Raw genomic sequence first — 19,862 nt, 5'->3', positions numbered from 1 at the left:
TGCCATTACTCAGTCTTAGACATAGGTTTCGTGGATGTCACATTTGTTGAACTACTTACAGCCTCAGCCTCAAGGGTATACAAGACTTGTTTCTTCACGCCTCTCAATACTTCCTTCGACCCCTTTATTACCCTTAAGATACCTTTCTCTCCTTTGAAAACATATCCTTTCTTGTCGAATTCACAAAGAGAAATCAGATTCCTCTTAAGATCAGGTACATACCTGACATCAGTCAATATCCTTATTGACTAACCATGGAGCTTGAATATGACATATCCAATTCCTGTAGCACTGATCTACCATCTTGATCACATAATTCCTCAAACACATCCTTGTTCGGAGTCATGTGCCAAATACACCCTGAATCTATAATCCACTTTTTGCTAGAGTCGTTGCTTGAAACCACCAGGACATCAGATGATTCATAACCGTCTTGCACAATGGATGCATTACCATTATCCTTTCCACCATGATTGTTCAGACGATCAAGACATACTTTTCTTGTATGACCCTCCTTCTTATAATGATAACACTTAATAGTATGAGCATTACAACCATAATAGTTTTGTAGAACTTTACCCTTCTTCTTCTCAAACCTACAATCTTTCTTCAAGAATTCCCCCTTAACAGACAAACCTTCACCAACTGTGGATGGCTTGTGCTTCATTTGTTTGTTCAAATAATTAGAGTACAAGGCAAATTGAACATCTTTAAAGGTTAACTAATCTCTTCCATACAAGAGAGATTCTTTGAAATGAGCATGAGACTTAGGTAAAGGACACAACAACAACAACGCTTGATCTTCATCATCAATCTTGACCTCGATATTCTCAAGATCAAGAATCAACTTGCTGAACATATCCAGTTGCTTAACCAAGGCTTTGTCTTCACTCATCTTGAATGAATACAAAGCTTGTTTCATGTATAGACGACTAACCAAAGATTTTGCCATGTATAAACCTTCAAGTTTCGTCCAAACACCAGCTGCAGTTTTCTCCTTTGAGACCTGCCAGATAACCTTATCACCAAGGCTTAATACAATGGCATTATGGGCTTTTTCGACCATCGTTGTCTTCTCCTTCTTCGTTAGGGCATCGTCCATCTTCTCTGAGCCTTTCAACGCTTCTAACAAACCATGTTGAACAAGAAGGGCTTGCATCTTCAAGCGCCACAAATCGAAATCATTCACACCGTTCAATCTTCCAATCTCATACTTTGTTGACGACATTTCCTCTTTCACGCTCACCGCACTAGTTTGTTATGAATCGATGTCGTCAAGAACAACTCAAACTATGAGAAAAAGCTTGAGTTTCTTGAACAAACACAAGAAACCATATTAGGTTTTACCAAGGACGAGAAGAGGGAAGAATAATAATAAGAATTTGTTAAAACTGTTTTACTATTCACTTTCTCAATAAGAGTTCAATGATTACAAGTGAATAACAATAATTAACATCTCTCAACAACTTGAGAGAAATAGTCTATTTATAGACTACTAAGCTAACTTAGACTACAAGTTAACTTAACAATTCAGCTTTACAAGCAAGGCCTAATTCAACATGCTTTAAACAAAACCATATTTCGACAGTATGCTTGAGCAGACTTGGACTACATCACGCACAACTCCTGTCGAACTATGAAGCTACTCTTGTCAAGACCAGAGTTCGATTCAAAAATACCACACACCCCTATCCTCTTAGGTTGCATCTCATATTTACAATGTATCATTGATATCACTTATTTTTCAAGTTGCATCTCATATGTACAATGTATCATTGATAGCACTTATTTTTCAACGGGGGAGAGAAGTTGTCGGAAAATACGTGAATAAATCCAATTTTTCACTCTAAATAAAGGGTATTTTAGTATTTTTTTTATTATATAATTTTTTAAAACAAAAAAAAGGTGGCCATGACCTTCCCTTGTATCCACATGGCTCAACCACTTGTTACATCCCTTCTAAAGTGATTGTGTTTTTATAGTAACTCTTTCAAAACAAAATACCTTTTAGTTTCTTGAAATTTTTATATCCGATCGTTCATTTGCGGGACCTTGTTTACATCTTGTAAGGTTTAAACTAAAAGACCGTGAGAAAAACACATACTCAAACCTTCACCACTAAACCAACTCTTATGAATGATGGGCATGTAAAGTCGATTTTCTATTTATTGTTTACTTGTGAGGTGGTAGCTTGGAAACTACCTTGTCGTATATGATTTAGTTATGGTGGTTTTCATGACTAGATCAATCATCCTCTATTCCTGAATGTGGTCCTTTCTATCCGTGGCCCTAACTCGATTAAATTGGATTAGACCTTTTAAAATAATCATTTCTCATATAGAGTGAGAAGGATGTGTGTTAGGGATGCTTTCCTCAAAATTTCATATGAAAAATAATTAATAATAATTTTGACCTATAAATATGTGGGAAACTATTAATCATTGTCGTTTTTAAAGGTTCAATAATGCAAAAACATATTTGATGTGTTTTCTATTCATAATTTATTGGGTCAATCATTATTTAGGGACTTTGATCTTTTTAGTCTTAATGAAAAGTATGAAGATATTCGGACAATTTTAATTCCTCCTAAACCCCTGTTCATTACCTTAACTATTTTGCCTTTTTTTCTTCTGTTACATTACATCTATTCAATCACATTTTCTATTAATTTATCTCTCAAGGTTTCTATGGCATGTATGGATGTCCTTGTCCATACATAGATAGTTTTGTCTAAAAGTAAACCTTTTCTGTCTTATACACCAATGTCCATAGAGCAAGAGACAAAAAGTCCAAGTATATGCTCCTTTCATTCATTATTTTCAAATATTTTTAAAACGAGTGATGACTTTTAATTAACATGCTGCCAGAAATCAACGGGGTTATATACTTTATATCATTCGTTACATTTTTCATATAAAAATGCAACTAGTCGCTGGTGAAGAGCCTTAATGAGAAGTTTGATGCAGCCAAAGATATGGAGATTTGTGTGTTTTGTTTCATCTGTTGTTGGTTTACTCTCTTATGCTCTCAGCTCTTCTTTCAATCATCTATTTGGAAAATGGAATTTTTTGAAGGTATTTCTTTATACCATCTTCAGTTTCATTATATGCCTCACCATCCTTTATGCAAACACATGCCAAACCTCTAGTATAAGTCTTGGACTAAAAGCTCATTTGGTATTTTCTGTTTTCACAATCACCACTGTTTACTCCTTCTTTTTTGATAAAGCAAACGGAAAACCAGATTTATATAGTCTTATCTCGTGTGCTGCTTTTGCTATCATGTCTCTCAGTTTATCTAAGCAGACTCACTTCGGATTCGAAGTTGATCTTTTATATTTTTTCTGCGGGTATCTAACTTTACAACTCATGAAGATTAAATTGTTTTTAGTCGTTGTGGGAGTGATTTTCAGTTATTTCCTGATCATCCTTCGTTTTTATTTGGGCAATCCAATCGAAAGTGTGCATCATAGACTCCAATTTCAAGACCAACATTCGGTAGTCATTCAAGTCCAGCCAGAATCTAGCACTGCTTCAGAAAACGTTCATCTAATCATACGAGAAGAATCCAATAATTCTGAAAGTGCTCAAGTCAATTCCGGTCAAGAAAACATGGATCTAAGGCCAGTCATTCAAACCAATAGTGTTGATAAAGGTCGCATCAAGATGGAGAAGTATACAAGGACTCTAACAAAGATGAATGAGAAGCTTAATCAAATGATTTGGCCGGAGTTTATTAATAATATCAATAATAACAATAATAATCACTTCATTGTTTGGCAGCATTCCTACAAAATCACGGGGATGGAGAACGTCATAGACGGCCTAAACAAAATTGTGGGGATGATGGTGAAATCAGGGTTTAAAACACAGTGTTGCGAACTGTACAACAGTTTCCGAGACAATTTCTTGAACATGTGCCTATGTAGACTTGGATTGCAGGATGTCAACTTGTATGACTTTGAGGATAAGAGTACTCAGAGTTTGATCAATGCTTTTTACATGACTCTGAGAATACTTCTTCCTAACGAGAGAAGGATTTGGGGCCGCGTCTTTTCCGGGTTCTCTCTGGACTGTTGCATTTTTTCCAAGTTGAAATGGAGGAGAATGGAAATCGAATTGTGGAAAAAACTATTAGTATCAGAGACGCATAGTGGCTACAACAGGTTGAAGGATACTTTTCTCGGTTGTGAGGTTCATCCCTTTACGCATGAGGTAATGAAATGCATACTCAATGTTTCTGAAGATAAAGATAATGCAGCTAGTTTCCACATCCATGACCTGATACAACTATTACATAGTAATTTAGTTGCAAAATCAAAAAACTACACAAACGATACTTTAAGGAACCTTTTCATGTTGAATAACAATAGGTACATAGAATTGGTGGCAAGATATCCTCCCTTGAAAACCCTTTTGGGCGAAGATTGGAGTCAAAAGCAAACTTCAACGGTACACAGAAACATTAGAAAGTATATAGAATACTCATGGAATAAGGTTCTAAACATAATAAAGAAAAGTGAGTCAATGGCTCCTAATGTAGAATCAATGAGATTGTTCAATATCTACTTTTCATATATATGTATAAGGGAATCAATGCGCAGGTCTCTGAATAAGATTTTATTGCCAGAGTATGAAAAATTCATTGGCAGGTTCAAAGATGTTCATGGTAAGGATGTTGCTGATATGTATATTAAGTATGGAATGTCAGACATTGAAGACGGTCTCGATTATTTCTTTGGTGAAAATGATTTGGGGAAGAAGAGAACCGATTCGATCAACAAGGGGCAGTTAAGAACCGATTCGATCAACCGTCACCAAAACCCAACTGTCGGCGAGACAAAACAGAACACCACCATTCTTAGACCGAGAATCTTGCCAGGGAACAATGAAAACACTTAAACAGAGAGGAGTTGACTACCGAAGCACCGCCAAAAACTCTCCAATTCCAGCGGGGATTAAGGGTGGAACGACTTAAGAGGCTTGGTGCCACCAAAGTCAAGTTACATAAGTATATTTAGTATATTTAGGAAGAAGAGAGACGTGACTAAGAAATAAATTTATCTGTTGTGTATTTTATATGATAGTGAATATTATATTAATTGTTAATTTAAATAGCACTCCTCTTATTTTAAAATATTTCATATTATAATATTTCATATTATCAAATAAGTATTTTAAAAATAAAAGTGTGATGTGGCATGATACACTAGTCTTATTGATTGGTGTAAAAATATTTTACATTATCGATTCATATTTTTTTTATTTAATTTAAAATTGTAAATATGTTTTTCTTTAAAAAATATTCAAGTTAAATAACATAAAATAAATACAACTAATAAAAAAATTAAAAGTATAATGATTACTTTTTCTTTATCATACAATGAATAAAAAATTAACAGAAAATGTTTCACACCGAAAATCAGGTACGACAAAATTGTTGGTATTTGAATAATTGATATAAGGTAATTTTAGAAAATTGTTTAGGAAGAAGACTATAAGATCCGTGTGTTGTGATTATATTGGAATAGGAATCGTAGTTTAAAGCCTTTTAGAAGGAAATGATATTGTTTTTTTATGATACTAATTGCCTATTTATACTTTTAATCAATCTCTGAAAGTTTATAAATTATTTTAGTTTTTATAAAGATGTTTTATGATAGATTAGTATCACAATAGTTATAGATTCTTCTAGCATTTTCATATACATGATATCTAAGAGAATTCTAGAAATTTTTAGCAATTTTAACACTCCTAGTTGATGCAGATTTATGTGACTTTAAGTGTAACTCGTAGCTCTTCAAATTTTGGTTTTAGCGACGCCTTTGTGAATATCGTATGTCCTGCAGTAGTCAAGTTTGATCTTTTTAGTCACTTCAGCTTCTCTGATAAATTGATACTTAATTTCTGTGTGTTTTGTTTTGCTATGATGCACTAGATCCTTCACCATTGCAATTGTTGATTTGTTATTGTAGTTGATTGTAATAGACTCATCTTGTTTTTCTTCCATGTCTTTAAGTATCCTGTGAAGCCGTATAACTTGACTTGTTGCTTCAGCAGTTTCCACGTACTCGTAGCTTGCTTATTTAACGCCCAAGAGAAAGTTCTTGATCCAAATGGGAAAGAATAGCCCGTGCTCTTTATGTCATATACCAAATCTGCCCAATCACGGTCGGTGTAGCCATGTAATCATGAGTTGATTTCAGCAGTGTACCATATACATAACTCTTTTCTTCCTTATAGATTGCTCAAAATTCTTTTTCCTACTCCAAAGTGTATTTAAATTGGGCTTTGCATGAATCTTTATGTATGGTCGTGTAACTATCAAGTATATGAGGCTTCCAATTAGAATTTTATATCCGGATGCATCAACTTCTAGTGCTCCATCATCCTTCTGTAGTTTCTCATTTGTTAGACTGGAGTAGCGACAAGTTTGCAACCGTACATCTTGAAATTCTTAAGTAAGCCTTTTGTGTATTTATTTTGCAAGATGAACGTCCCTTCATTTATCTTACTTACCTTTATACCGAGGAAGTAACTCATCAAACCAAGGTCGGTCATCTCAAAGGTCTTCATCATCTCTTCTTTGAACACCATCATCATCTTAGTATTGTTTCTTGTGTATATAAGATCATCTACACATATAGAGATTAAGAGAGTGTACTGACCTTGAGACTTAATGTATAGTCTAGGCCCACTCTTGCTCCTCATGAATCATTGATCCATGAAATATTGATCGATTATGCTCCACCATGTTGGAGGTGCTTGTTTCAGACCATAGAGTATTTTTCTTAGTCTTAACACTTTGCTTTGTTTGGCTTAAGACACAAATTCTCGTGACTTCTCCACATAAATCTCTTCTTCAAGAATGTTGTTTAGGAAGGCATATTTTGAAGGAGAATTGTGATCCAAAACGTAGCGGAAATTAAAATTTTCTCCTTTAGAGATCCTTACGAATGGTCATGATCAGTGATAGAATATTTACCTCTTGTGACGATTGAAACATTTGGTGTAGATCTCTTGTGACGATCAAAACCTTTGATGCAGATCCACGGAGCGATCACGAACGTTGAAATAATGCAACCACAATTGATGCTTCTACACAAGGGTTCTATTTATAGAACCACTTGTGTGGGCTTCAAGCTAAAAAGCCCACTTAAGTGTATTTTGGCCCACAATCACCACTGTTTACTCCTTCTTTTTTGATAAAGCAAACGGAAAACCAGATTTATATAGTCTTATTTCGTGCGCTGCGTTTGCTATCATGTCTCTTAGTTTATCAAAGCAGACTCATTTTGGATTTGAAATTGATCTTTTATATTTTTTCTGTGGGTATCTAACTTTACAACTCATGAAGATCAAATTGTTTTTAGTCATTGTTGGAGTGATTTTCAGTTATTTTCTCATCATCCTTCGTTTTTATTTGGGCAACCAAACCGAAATTGGGCATCGTAGACTCCAAATCCATGACCCTCATGCTGTAGTCATTCAAGTCCGGGCAGATTCAGAAAGTGCTCCATTTATGAATTCTAATGCTCTACGAGAAAACACAGATTTCGAGCCAATCACTCAAGTCATTTTGCAATCATTACAAGACACTAGTGATAGTGATCAAGATTGCCTCACACTTGGTGATTGTAAAAAAGTTATAGTCAAGACGAATGAGAAGCTTAATCAATTGATTTGGAAGCGAATTATAATGAAAGAGAAAATAGTCCTTCCGGACAACTATATTTCAATGAAAACTTTGAGGATCAAAGAGATGGAAGAGATTGCGGATTACCTACACAAAACAGTGAAGAACATGGTTGATGTTGAGTTCATCTCAGAGTGTTGCAACATGTACAACATTTTTCGAAGCAAATTCATCGACAGGTGTCTCTGTAGACTTGGTTTGCAGGAGGTCAATTTGTGTAACCCTGAGAATGAGAATATTAAAAGTTTGATTAGAGCTCTTCACATAGCTCTAAATACACTTCTTCCTAATGAGAGAATGACCTGGCATCGCGTCTTTTCTGGATTCTCCACAAAGTATTGCATTTTTTCCTCGTCAGAGTGGATGAGATTAGAAATTGAATTGTGGGCCAAACTTTTAGTCTTGGAGACTTGTATGAACTCCAATTCTCAAAAGAAGGTTAAATTTGGTTTCGGGGTTCATCCGCTTACCCTCAGCTTAATGAACTGCATTGAAGAAGTTTCAGAAGATAGTAATAATATGGATTATGTTCACATTCCTTACATTATACAGTTACTACAGACTAATTTAGACGCAAGGTCTAAAACACACATAAACTCTACTTTAGGGCATCTTTTTATGCTAAATAACAATAGATATATACAAGTGGTGGGAAGACGCGATTCCTTGCGAACTCTTTTAGGAGATGATTGGACTCAACTACAAGGTTCAAAACTCAGACAAAACATTGGAGATTTTCTTAAAGGCGTGTGGAGAAAGGTTTTTAAATCAATGAACACTAAGTCAATTGGCCCCGAGGATGCTATCGCAACAATGAAATTGTTCAATCAAAACTTTTTAAACGTATGTGAGGCTCAGTCTACATGTTCTATACTCGATGTGAAGACAAGGAAATTTGTACAAAGGTATACGAAAAAGATATTCATGCCAAAATATGAAGTTTTCATTGGGAGGTTCACGGATATTGTTGGAAAAGATGATGCGGATCAATATATTAACTATGGAATGTTAGACATCACAGATAAATTCAATCATTTATATCTGGAAAGTGAGAAGAAGAATAAAAATAAAAAGTATTGGCCTATTACACAATGTTCAACTTCTACCATGAAAACATAGGTGCTCAAAACTTCCCTAAAAAATAATGGTAAGGAGTTGGGGAAAGGGTTTGACTTAGCTTCTTTTTCATCTTTAATTCCAATGCATTTCTAGTACTCTCTTTCACATATTTTGATTATGTTTTCTTGTTTTGGATCCTTTGTTCTATAGCTTAGTATACACACTAACAGTGAAATTAAATATCGTCTCTAAAAGAACTGTATTGTATTTATCCACACAATAAAGTTGTTTATATTTCCTTAGATAATTGTAATAAGATTGATTGAATTCTCTCTTTTTATAAATCATGATCTCAAATTTATTAATGCACAATTGCATCTCTCTCTCTCTCTCTCTCTCTCTCTCTCTCTCTCTCCTCTCTCTCTCTCTCTCTCTCTCTCTCTCTCTCTCTCTCTCTCTCTCTCTCTCTCTCTCTCTCTCTCTCTCTCTCTCTCTCTCTCTCTCTCTCTCTCTCTCTCTCTCTCTCTCTCTCTCTCTTCTCTCTCTCTCTCTCCTCTCTCTCTCTCTCTCTCTCTCTCTCTCTCTCTCTCTCTCTCTCTCTCTCTCTCTCTCTCTCCTCTCTCTCTCTCTCTCTCTCTCTCTCTCTCTCTCTCTCTCTCTCTCTCTCTCTCTCTCTCCTCTCTCTCTCTCTCTCTCTCTCTCTCTCTCTCTCTCTCTCTCTCTCTCTCTCTCTCTCTCTCTCTCTCTCTCTCTCTCTCTCTCTCTCTCTCTCTCTCTCTCTCTCTCTTCTCTCTCTCTCTCTCTCTCTCTCTCTCTCTCTCTCTCTCTCTCTCTCTCTCTCTCTCTCTCTCTCTCTCTCTCTCTCTCTCTCTCTCTCTCTCTCTCTCTCTCTCTCTCTCTCTCTCTCTCTCTCTCTCTGAATTCAATTGTAAACAATTCCTATTTGTGTAATTGAATGAAGTACAAGAATATAGTAGAGTATCCTTCCTCTATCGAACTTTTGAATTCATTCATCTTTCTTCTTCAACCTTTTTTAACCAAGAAACTATCAACGATTTTCTAAAAAACGTTCACACACACGGATGGATATCGAACAACACCTTTTGATCTTTCTTCGTAAGATCACACTTAGTTTTTTTCTGCGCATCCATTGCATTTTTCAGGAGTGCAGTGTAACCGTTATTGACGAGATCAAGAACAAAAAGTAATCGCCTTCATTAGAACATCGGCCAAAGAAATATTACCTTGATTGAGCTAGAAATCAATTGGTAATTTTATCCCTAAAGTATTATTTAAAATAAAGATAAAAAGTAGCACAATTTTAAAAATATTGTTGTTGGGATCGAACCTATAACTATTTCAATTATTTAGGTTATTCAGAAATCGATGAGTGATAAATTTTCATGTCACCTTTTGTAACCTCATTTGACTAACTGAGATTCGCACCCAAGATAAAATGAAAATATTTATAGTAGTGATAGTCAATCAAATAGTAAGATTTGTCGGTTTTGTTCGAGGTTGATCTTTTATATTTCTTCTACAAATATCTAATTTACAATTGAAAGAAGATGTTATAACGAGGAGAATAACCACGTTGGCCACGATTCAAGAAAACAATAACTTTATTTTATATAGAAATAGTTCTAATTTACAAATAGTATAGGCAACTCTCATTTAATCCATCAAGCTTGAGATTGGGAACTAAACATTTCATATTGATAGAGATGAGCTTTCATGATCTGCATCAAAATCCACTTCTTCTCTGCCAAATGATTGATCTCGCAAATCAATGGGGCGAGTATCCGAAGGCAAAAGTGAATAAAGATATTCTGATGATGAGTTCCTCTTCCTTATAGAAGTAGGCCAACAATGATTATGTGTACCTTTGTATAGCGTCTCAATTATTTCTCCATCAATTGTTCTCTCAACTTTTTTCTTCACAACACAATTAGGCCAAGTACATTTATAATAGCTTCTCTGATTTTCATTTCCTTTTGCTAATTTATCTTCATATTTTTTCCAATTATACCCATCATCATGATTGAACCTTCTGCTTAAAGACTGGTTCTGGTTCTGTTGGCTACTATTATCTAAAACACTGACATCTATGGCTACATCACGATGATCGCTACCATTTTCCACTCTCAAATTTCTAGTTTCGTGGCGAGAATCCCAATTAGAACGAAGAACCATAAGAGAATAACAGAAGATTGCAGCAACAATAGATAGCATCAAATTGATTTTCATCAATTGAAGAGTAAAAATTCCAAGGAAGAAATTGAGGAGATCGGATTCAAAACCAAGGTCGATATGTCTTGAAAGGCAAAAAGACATTAAAGCAAACGCTGCACACGAAATCAGACTCAGGAGGTCTGGTTTCCCATTCAAATTTTTATTATCAGACACGAAAGAGTACAAAGATGTTAGCAACAAAACAAGAACACCCAAATGAGCTTTCAGCAAGAATCTCCTTGAAAGTTTCAATCTTTTCAAAAATAACATCACGCTGCTGATAATGAAACTTACCACAGTGTAAATAACGATTTTGATGAAGTTCCACTCTCCAAAAAGATGACTGAAAGAAGAGCTGAATGCATAAGAAATGAGTCCAACTATACTTGAAAGAAAACCTAATATTCTCCATAGCTTTTTCTTTATTAGTCTATTGGATATTCTTATGGGCATAGTGCTTAATTTTCAATGTGTAGTGTGTTAATTTGTATTTGGATTCTAAGATCAGATATGATATTGATGTAGAAGGTAACTTCACAATTATGACTAGAAACATCTATTTTAATCTATGGTCGCAATTCACCACAAGTTGTGGACAAAATATAGTGTGAACATGAGAACACAGTAGCTCTTAAAGTCAAAAATTCATGTTGAAATAAATGTCTTGACAAAGTATGTACTCTAAATTATTGTCAAGACTTTTACTCAATTTCTTTTATAGCTTCTCATCTGTTTGTGTAAGAGAGAACATGACTCCTATTTTCATCCAAATTCAGAGGTGGATGATGCATACAAAGGTGTGGAGATTTGTTGGCTTTGCATCATCTATTGTTGGATTGCTTTGTTATGCACTAAGTTCTTCCTTCAACCATCTATTTGGAAATTGGAATTTGATGAATATATTTCTTTACACCATTTCCAGTTTCATCATTTGTCTAATTATTTTGTTTGCAAGAACATGGCAACACTCGACAAGTCTTCGATTCAAAGCTCATTCAGCGTTTCTGGTATTGACAATTACTTCCGTCTATTCTTTTTTCTCCGATAAAGTTATGAACGGAAAACCAGATGCATATAGTCTTATTTCATGTGCTGCCTTTGCTATCATGTCACTCAGTTTATCAAGGCAAATTCAATGCGGATTTGAAGTGGATCTTATGTACTTTTATCTTGGATGTTTAATTGTACAACTCATGAAGTTTAATTTATTGTTAGCTATTGCTGGAGTCTGTTACAGCTACTGTCTTATTATTCTTCGCTCTTCTTTCACTTCCTTCAATGCGACATCAGAAAATCATTCTCTTGGACCCGAAGAACAACTAGTAGCCATTCAAGTTGATTCACAAGAACGAGAAAATAGCAATAGTGGTTGCGTCCTGCAACACTTTTATACAGATTTGGAACGGTTGTTGCAACAGTTTCTAACATGTATGAAAGAGTTACAGAAAAACAATTCAAACATTGAGAAAATGCTTTCGGAAAAGGTGAAAGGTAACTATAAATTGGTAGTGGCTGACCACAACTTCATAATTGATGCACTTTCACATGAAACAATTAATAACCTTCAAGAAACAGCAAAATTAATGGTTGATGCTGGATTTGAGAAAGTGTGCTACGAAGCTTACAACACTTTTCGTAACGAATGGTTGAAAGACTTACTAAAGAATAAGTTATTAAGATTGGGAAAGATTGGATTTCAAGATTACGTAATTGGAAGATGGATTAAAACTTCAGAGGTTGCTCTTAGAGTGTTATTTCCTAGTGAGCGTCGACTCTACAGTTGTGTCTTCTCGAATTCAACATATGCATCTTCTGATCTCCATTTCTCAGAGATATGTCACGGAGCAACACTTGAACTTCTGAACTTTGCAGATTCCTTTGCAAATCGAAGCCCCTCAGCGTGGCGTTTGTTTAAAATCCTCAAGTTGTTGGAAACGCTGTATGATCTAATTCCCGAATTTGAATCATTGTTCCATGATTCGTTGGTGAATGAAGCAATAAAAATCAAGAATAGATTGGGTGAAATATGTAGAAGCATTTTCATGGAATTTGGGGATATGATATTCCTAACATCGGAGGCGGAGTTTGATTGTTGGGTTGATGGCGGGGTTCATCCGATGACCTGCGCGGCCATTGGCTACACTGTTATGGCTTTTTGGTCAAGAAAGAACCTGGAGCAAATTTTAAGAGCACACCCCATGGTTGTTACTGATGCGGCGGAAACTTGTTTATTCTATTCGCAGATGGAGTTGATAATGGAGCAATTTGAGAGAAAACTAGAAACTAAGTCACAAGCTTATGGAGATCTTGCTTTGCGCTATCTTTTCATGATAAATAATCTATATCACGTTAAGCGCGGATTGGAGACTTTTTGGGATGATAGGTTTTGTATAAACATGAGGAAATACTTTGAACTCTATTGTAGAAGCTCTTGGAGTAAGGTGATAAACTTTTTGGAGATAGATATAAAAGAATCAGTGGTGCCTAATTCTAAAATAGATTCAATGATAAAAGACAAACTCAATTTGTTCAATCAGAAATTTAAGGAGATGTGTGGAATACAGTCTAAATGGCGTGTTTTTGATGAGCAGCTAAGGAAACAAATGATAATGTTCATAGAAAGCATTTTGTTGCCGGCATATGAAAACTTCATCAGTATGTTTCGGAATGTTGTTGGTAAAAACGAGGCTGACTATATAGAGTATGAAATGTCTGATATTCAAGATCAACTCAACAAGTCGTTTTTATTACAACATGTTTGTTGAAGAAGCATATGAAAATCAGTTATTTAGTTAGTACAGGTTTGTTAGTGTTCATGATAGTTGCTGCTTTATAAAATGTATAAATAGAATACTTAAAAGTATCAAGGAAGCAAGTGGAACTCATCTTGTGTGTTCAAGAACGAGAGAGAGAGAGAGTTTGTTACACGTATTCAAGAAGAGAAAAAGAATTAAAATGAATTGAAATACTGTTTTATTAAACTGAATAATAGTTACATCAGTATTTATATACAAGTATGGTATATGCTAAGCTATAGTGTATGGTATGTACATAATAATATCTATGTTGACTATAACAAATGCCTATATCTAATATCCCCCCTCAAGGTGGACTTTGGATGTTACAAAGACCCAGCATGGACAAATTAGAATTGAAAGCAGGAGAATGCAGTGGTTTTGTAAACACATCTGCTAGTTGTGCAGCAGTTGAAATGGGCAAGAGATGTAGCAGCTTAGATAAAATTTTCTCACGAACAACATGGCAATCCAATTCAATGTGTTTACTTCTTTCATGGATGTCGCATCACGCGAAAAACAACCGGCGGGAAAAATAAACAAACAGAGCCGTCACCGTGCGTTATTTATCCCAAAAGAGGGAAAGGAAACGCTCGAAGTAAACCTGGAAAGGAAATGGTCTTACGACCGGAGATTGCAAGGATCGGGAGTCGGTTACGTAAGGGGAAGGTATTAGCACCCCTCACGTCCGTCGTACTCGACGGGATCCACGCTCAAAAGAATAGAATAAGGTTGTTGAATAACTGCTCAAACAATGCACACACACTGGAATAACACACAGATGGAAGAAGACGGAGGAAGCGGACTCGGTAGGATGTCGCGTCCTGGTCCTACGTAGTTTGTCAGAAACAAACATCAGAGTCAACGTAGTTCGGGGAAATGGGAACGGGCTCGCTAGGATATCGCATCCCATGCCTACGTATCTCATCTGGAATGAGAATCAGAGCTACCGTAGTTCGGCTAACGCACGCCGAAACAAAACACAACACAAACGTTGAGACGTCAAAGCAAACACGCCAATGGAAACAGACTGCCAATGGCTGGTCTTACGTCCGACTCCAAACAACAAACAAACGGGAAACCGAATGCCAATCGCTGGACTTACATCAGACTCCGGACAAACAAACACCAACAGGAAACCGAATGCCAATCGCTGGACTTACATCAGACTCCACACCAACAAGAGGTTACAAACAGACAAGCTAATAGGAAGTCTGGAACTCGAGCCTAATAGCTGTCACACAAACACCAAGCAGACGCTGAGACGTCAAAAGAAACAAACAGACTAAAAGGGAGTCGGGAACTCGGACCTGATAGCTGTCAAGCCAAACACACGCAAAAAAGAAAAAGGGTGTCCGGAGAGATCTCGCATGATCTCCTGCCTACGTACCTCATCTGGTATGAGGATCAGGGCGACGTAGTTCCCCTTAACAGGGGAAAAACTCTCTCCTAACCAGAGACCGGGAAATAACAAACTAATAGGGAGACTGACTCGAGCCTAAAAGTTGTCATGCAATCCACAATAGTCCTAGGTTGAGGTATCTGAACAGAACCTAACTCGCACAGGCAGCAAGTCAAGCAAACAACAAATAAACAGCAAGTAAACATCGCAGGTGAACAGGTATCACACACTATATGCAAACAAGCGGCTCATACAAGGCTGGGCTTTAGTCAAGGGGTCATATCGACCTCGACAAACAAGCCAACTGGAAGGGGTATCTGACAAAGCTCTTAACCACTGACATTGACCGTCAAGGTGAGCAGATGAAAAGGTAATGAGGGTTGGACCTCATAGCTCTTAACCCAGGCCTGGGTGAGCTTGAATCAATGAAAACGTGGGAGTCCAGAATGAGGAACTCTACTCCACATGACTGACACAACAAGATTTTGGGTGTTTATTCAAAATGCATCAGCACGTGGTGCGAGCAAGATGAAAGACTCAACTGAATAGCAGGGGATGGATTGCACATCCCTTCTATCTGCTAATGCCTCTTCACTTAGGAGGTCTTTATATGTACAAGGCACAAAGATAAACAAGCACAAACATTGCCTCTTAAGGAGGGCTTCAGACACGTGCCTGCCAAAATAACATGACAGGTCTTCCAGACTACATGGAGAATAGGAAGTTACCTAGGTGGTATACCAACCACAAGCAAAGCAAAGCAACTCAAATAATGAGTTAAAGCGGCTAAAGTATCTGTAAGAAAAGCTAAACCAGTCAATATTTACATTCAGATAAATCAAACAATCAACAACAGTCAGACAACCAATTATCAGACAACAATGGTGCAAGGCATAAGATGCAAGCAAACCACATTGATTCACCGTCCAAAAGACCTACAAAACAACAAGGTTAGCCAACCAAAATAACTTGTATCTCAAGTGATGAGATCATATCAACCAATGTGGCTAATTGCTTGAAAACCTGAAATGCACAGCTCAAATTGTGAGAACAAACCACTAGCTCAAAGGCTAGGGTCAAAAGTGAAGCTAAAAGCCAAAACAGAAACTAAAACTCAACATGAATCATCTTTACTCTATCATGAACATGTCCTAAAAAGGACCAAATCAAAATCATTAAGCATGTTCATTTCATGTGCAAGAGAAGGCAAAGGCAAATTCAAAGCTCACAAGTGATCATCATGAATCAAAATTCTATATCAAAACAGAAATGACTCAAACAATTCTGGAAATTTTTATGAGCATTCAACACATCAAACACAATCATCATACCAAAAATCAGCATCATCAAAGTTCAATTGACATGGAAATAAAATTACACAAGCTAGACATCCAAATGTGTGACACAAATTGTCACACCTAAAGTACATGTGTCCCAAACAGTGAAGACAATAGCAAAAAATGCCAAATAAAATCACACAAATCCATCATCATGTTAACAAACATCATGAAAAATTTCATGGCATTTGGATCAATATCAAGCATTTCATGATGGAAAGAATAGAGCAACGTCACAAATGCATACATGATCAATCAACCAAGCACAATTCAAATTCCAGAAATGATAAAATCCTAAAAATCAACACCAAAAAATTCTAGACATTCCAAGGATCAAGTAGCAAAAAAATTGGAACTAATTGAATTATTTTTCAATTTGATATGCATTTTTGAAGTTGGCAAAAACATTTGAAGTAAAATGAACAAGACATATGAAATTGGAGGGAAAAGCAAAAGAATGAATTAATTTGAAAAAGTGGCGTAGGCAGGAATCGAAGCGTGTACGCGCGCTGAACTAGACAAACCCTAGCATGTGGTACGCGTATGGTACGCGTAAGGCTCAAAACACTGCATGCTGTACGCGTATGGTACGCGTATGGCGCGTGGTGGTTTCCACCGTCTTCTTCGCGAAGACGGCGGAACTACAGTAGCGTGCTTCGAAATTTTTTCCAGAAACAGGCAAATTGTACATCATTATAAAGCTCATTCAATGTACATTATAGATCAATCAATAACTAAACCTAATTCATCATCAATCATGAGAATCGATCAAAAACATTTTGACATGTCAAACTTTAAATTAGTATATCTCAATGAATATTCATCCAAACTTCAAGATCTTTATATCAGCGTGATCAGCAAGAGAAGAACTACAAGATCATGCACATAAAATCAACAATTAAGAGGATCGAAAAACCTACCTCTTGAAGAGCAGTTGCTGAAATCTATGGATTCAAGGCCTTGCAAGCTGCAGATCTACTCTTGAGATGATGTCTTGAAGCTTTATGCAATAATTGGAGCTTGTAGTGGCTTAGATCTTGCTCAAATCTGAACTTCCATGCTAGTGTTCTTGAACTTGCACCACACAAATCTTGTCCAAATTTGACGATCCAATGCTTGATCTACACTAAATCAGTACCAGAGAACAAGAATATGGAAGAAAATCAAAGGCTTATGTGGAAGAAATTTGAATTTGGATGAAGAGAAATTTTGGAGGGAACTTGAATTTGAGATCTAGAATTTGAGATTATGAACAATTCTGTTATGATTTTGTTTATATATGCTCTACTAATCACATCCAAATTAGAATTAGGCATGAGTTAATTAGGATTAGTGAAAATGAGAGGTGTTTTGCAAATTTGGAAAAGTGTGGTGCATGGCCTAATTTGGACGTGAATAGTAACATGCAAGCATCCAATTTCACTCAAAATCACCTAATGAACACAATGGAAATGGTATTTTGTTCATATGATGCACCAATTTTAAATTCCTCAATTTCCCTCCAAAATGCATTTGAATTAGCACATGAGCATAGGATTAAATTTCATGCAATGCAAGATTGGATTTGAAAAGCATAGGTCAAGACAAGAATTTTGCAAAAAGAGTGGCTTCATTTGGAGTTTTGAGCCAAAAGTTATGGCACTTTGAAGTTCCATGCATACTTCATGATCATTTGCTCATATCTCCTCAACCCTTCATCATAAATTCATGATCTTTGACTTTTTGGAAATGGGAGAGAAAGATCTTCAACTTTCATGTTGGACAAAATTTCATTTGAAGCTTCTTTGATGGTGTAAGATCAAGTTGAATTTGAACCAAACACTTTCCATTTTTGGAAACTTTCAATTACAGGTCACTTTCCATTTTTGGAAACTTTTGCACTGACCTCAAATTCTTCAACATATGCATTTGTAATGATGAATAAGCCTCTTTTGAACATGAATGGGATGTTGAAACTCATTTCTCCACCTCCTAGCCCTCAGTTGACTTTCGGTTGACTTTCTTGTTGACAGATGACTTAGAAGTGCTCTGATCAGCTTGAGCCTCAACCACTTGAGGAATTGGCTCCAAAATGAAACTCTAGCTCTTGTAAGCTTCACATAATAATCATATGATCCTCATTCAAGCAAATGACCTCATCTCCTTAAAAAACCCTGACTGGTAGAATGGCACTGATTAGGGTTGACCAGAGGTCAAACCCTAATCCCAAGGAACCTGATCCTGAATTCTGAAACCTTTGATAAGGATATAACCATGATGATGATGATGTATCCTTACAACCAAGATAATACTCAGCCTCCTCGAAGAACCAAGAAAACCCTAATTGAAGCACAAACCCTCAGATGGTTGGTGATCAATCCATGAGACCCTCAGGCTCAAATCTCTTAATCTTCCTATCTTCTGAGAAAGACTTAGGAGGATGACTTGCTTATCCACATGATATGCAGTTATGAAAATGCCTAATGCCCTAAAATATGAAATGCAATATGCTAAACTAGTCCCAAGAAGAGGAGGGCAAATTTTGAAGTGTTACAGCTGCCCCTATTCAATCCACTGTGAACCTGTCGATATGAACAGCCTCGACTTTCAGATGATCAGGGTGAAGAGTGATTGAATACCAAGAACAGACGAACAATTTGCGCTCCGCTGGGGATTATTATTATATTTTTTGTTTTTCTTGAACCCCACAACTTTCTGATGATTTCCTCTTTTTTCGTTTTTCTTGAACCCCGGACAAATATTTTCTTTCACGCGGCTGATCCCGGATCACCGCATTTGAACCCCGATAACTTCATATTACTCTTGTTGCCAAACAATGAACCTCGTTTTCCATTTTCCCATGCTAATTCCGTTGGCGATGCCGGAAACAACACCAACCACCACTTTGATGGCGACATATCAGAGGATATTCGACCAGACATTTACCAATGACTGGGAAGGAATTCGACGTTTACTGACATCGAACAATGATGTTTACTGACACCAAAGAAAGGATGCTCCACCAGACATTTACTGATGACTGAGAAGGAACTCGACGTTTACTGACATCGAACAATGATGTTTACTGACACCAAAGAAAGGATGCTCGACCAGACATTTACTGATGACTGGGAAGGAACTCGGCGTTTACTGACATCAAACAATGATGTTTACTGACACCAAAGAAAGGATACTAACAACCAGACATTTACTGATGACTGGGAAGGAACTCGATGTTTACTGACATCGAACAATGATGTTTACTGACACCAAAGAAAGGATGCTCGACCAGACATTTACTGATGACTGGGAAGGAACTCGACATTTACTGACATCGAACAATGATGTTTACTGACACCAAAG

At 36.5% G+C, this 19,862-nt stretch overlaps 4 protein-coding genes across 4 annotated transcripts; 3 read left to right on the top strand and 1 right to left on the bottom strand.

Annotated features, from left to right (window-relative positions):
* Positions 1-2,831: 2,831 nt before the first annotated feature.
* LOC127118476 (uncharacterized) lies at positions 2,832-5,116 on the top strand. The gene has a single exon (XM_051048687.1). The coding sequence runs from the start codon at positions 2,949-2,951 to the stop codon at positions 4,899-4,901; it is 1,953 nt and encodes a 650-aa protein (XP_050904644.1). The 5' UTR covers positions 2,832-2,948; the 3' UTR covers positions 4,902-5,116.
* A 1,188-nt stretch (positions 5,117-6,304) lies between these two features.
* Positions 6,305-8,914, top strand: LOC127122259 (exocyst complex component EXO70B1-like). The gene is made up of 2 exons (XM_051052625.1): positions 6,305-6,395; positions 7,151-8,914. The coding sequence occupies exons 1-2, from the start codon at positions 6,305-6,307 to the stop codon at positions 8,812-8,814; spliced, it is 1,755 nt and encodes a 584-aa protein (XP_050908582.1). The 3' UTR covers positions 8,815-8,914.
* Positions 8,915-10,348: 1,434 nt separating this feature from the next.
* LOC127118475 (uncharacterized) lies at positions 10,349-11,416 on the bottom strand. The gene is made up of 2 exons (XM_051048686.1): positions 11,281-11,416; positions 10,349-11,126 (listed from the first exon to the last, which is right to left on the bottom strand). Exons 1-2 carry the CDS (start codon positions 11,396-11,398, stop codon positions 10,465-10,467), a joined length of 780 nt encoding a protein of 259 aa, XP_050904643.1. The 5' UTR covers positions 11,399-11,416; the 3' UTR covers positions 10,349-10,464.
* A 93-nt stretch (positions 11,417-11,509) lies between these two features.
* LOC127118474 (exocyst complex component EXO70B1-like) lies at positions 11,510-13,922 on the top strand. Its single transcript, XM_051048685.1, has one exon. The coding sequence runs from the start codon at positions 11,661-11,663 to the stop codon at positions 13,749-13,751; it is 2,091 nt and encodes a 696-aa protein (XP_050904642.1). The 5' UTR covers positions 11,510-11,660; the 3' UTR covers positions 13,752-13,922.
* Positions 13,923-19,862: the final 5,940 nt, after the last annotated feature.

Source organism: Lathyrus oleraceus, chromosome 2 (genome assembly GCF_024323335.1).
Source record: "Lathyrus oleraceus cultivar Zhongwan6 chromosome 2, CAAS_Psat_ZW6_1.0, whole genome shotgun sequence".
In the NCBI taxonomy this organism is placed as follows: domain Eukaryota; kingdom Viridiplantae; phylum Streptophyta; class Magnoliopsida; order Fabales; family Fabaceae; genus Lathyrus; species Lathyrus oleraceus.
The sequence above is the reverse complement of the archived record's forward strand: the minus strand, read 5'-3'. Positions and strand labels throughout refer to the sequence as shown.

Coding starts and splice junctions, on each gene's coding strand:
- LOC127118476 (XM_051048687.1), top strand. CDS start 2,949: ATGAGAAGTTTGATGCAGCCAAAGATATGGAGATTTGTGTGTTTTGTT.
- LOC127122259 (XM_051052625.1), top strand. CDS start 6,305: ATGTATGGTCGTGTAACTATCAAGTATATGAGGCTTCCAATTAGAATT. Junction 6,396..7,150: donor TAGTGCTCCATCATCCTTCT/GTAGTTTCTCAT, acceptor CAAGCTAAAAAG/CCCACTTAAGTGTATTTTGG.
- LOC127118475 (XM_051048686.1), bottom strand. CDS start 11,398: ATGGAGAATATTAGGTTTTCTTTCAAGTATAGTTGGACTCATTTCTTA. Junction 11,127..11,280: donor AAATCGTTATTTACACTGTG/GTAAGTTTCATT, acceptor ATGGGAAACCAG/ACCTCCTGAGTCTGATTTCG.
- LOC127118474 (XM_051048685.1), top strand. CDS start 11,661: ATGTACTCTAAATTATTGTCAAGACTTTTACTCAATTTCTTTTATAGC.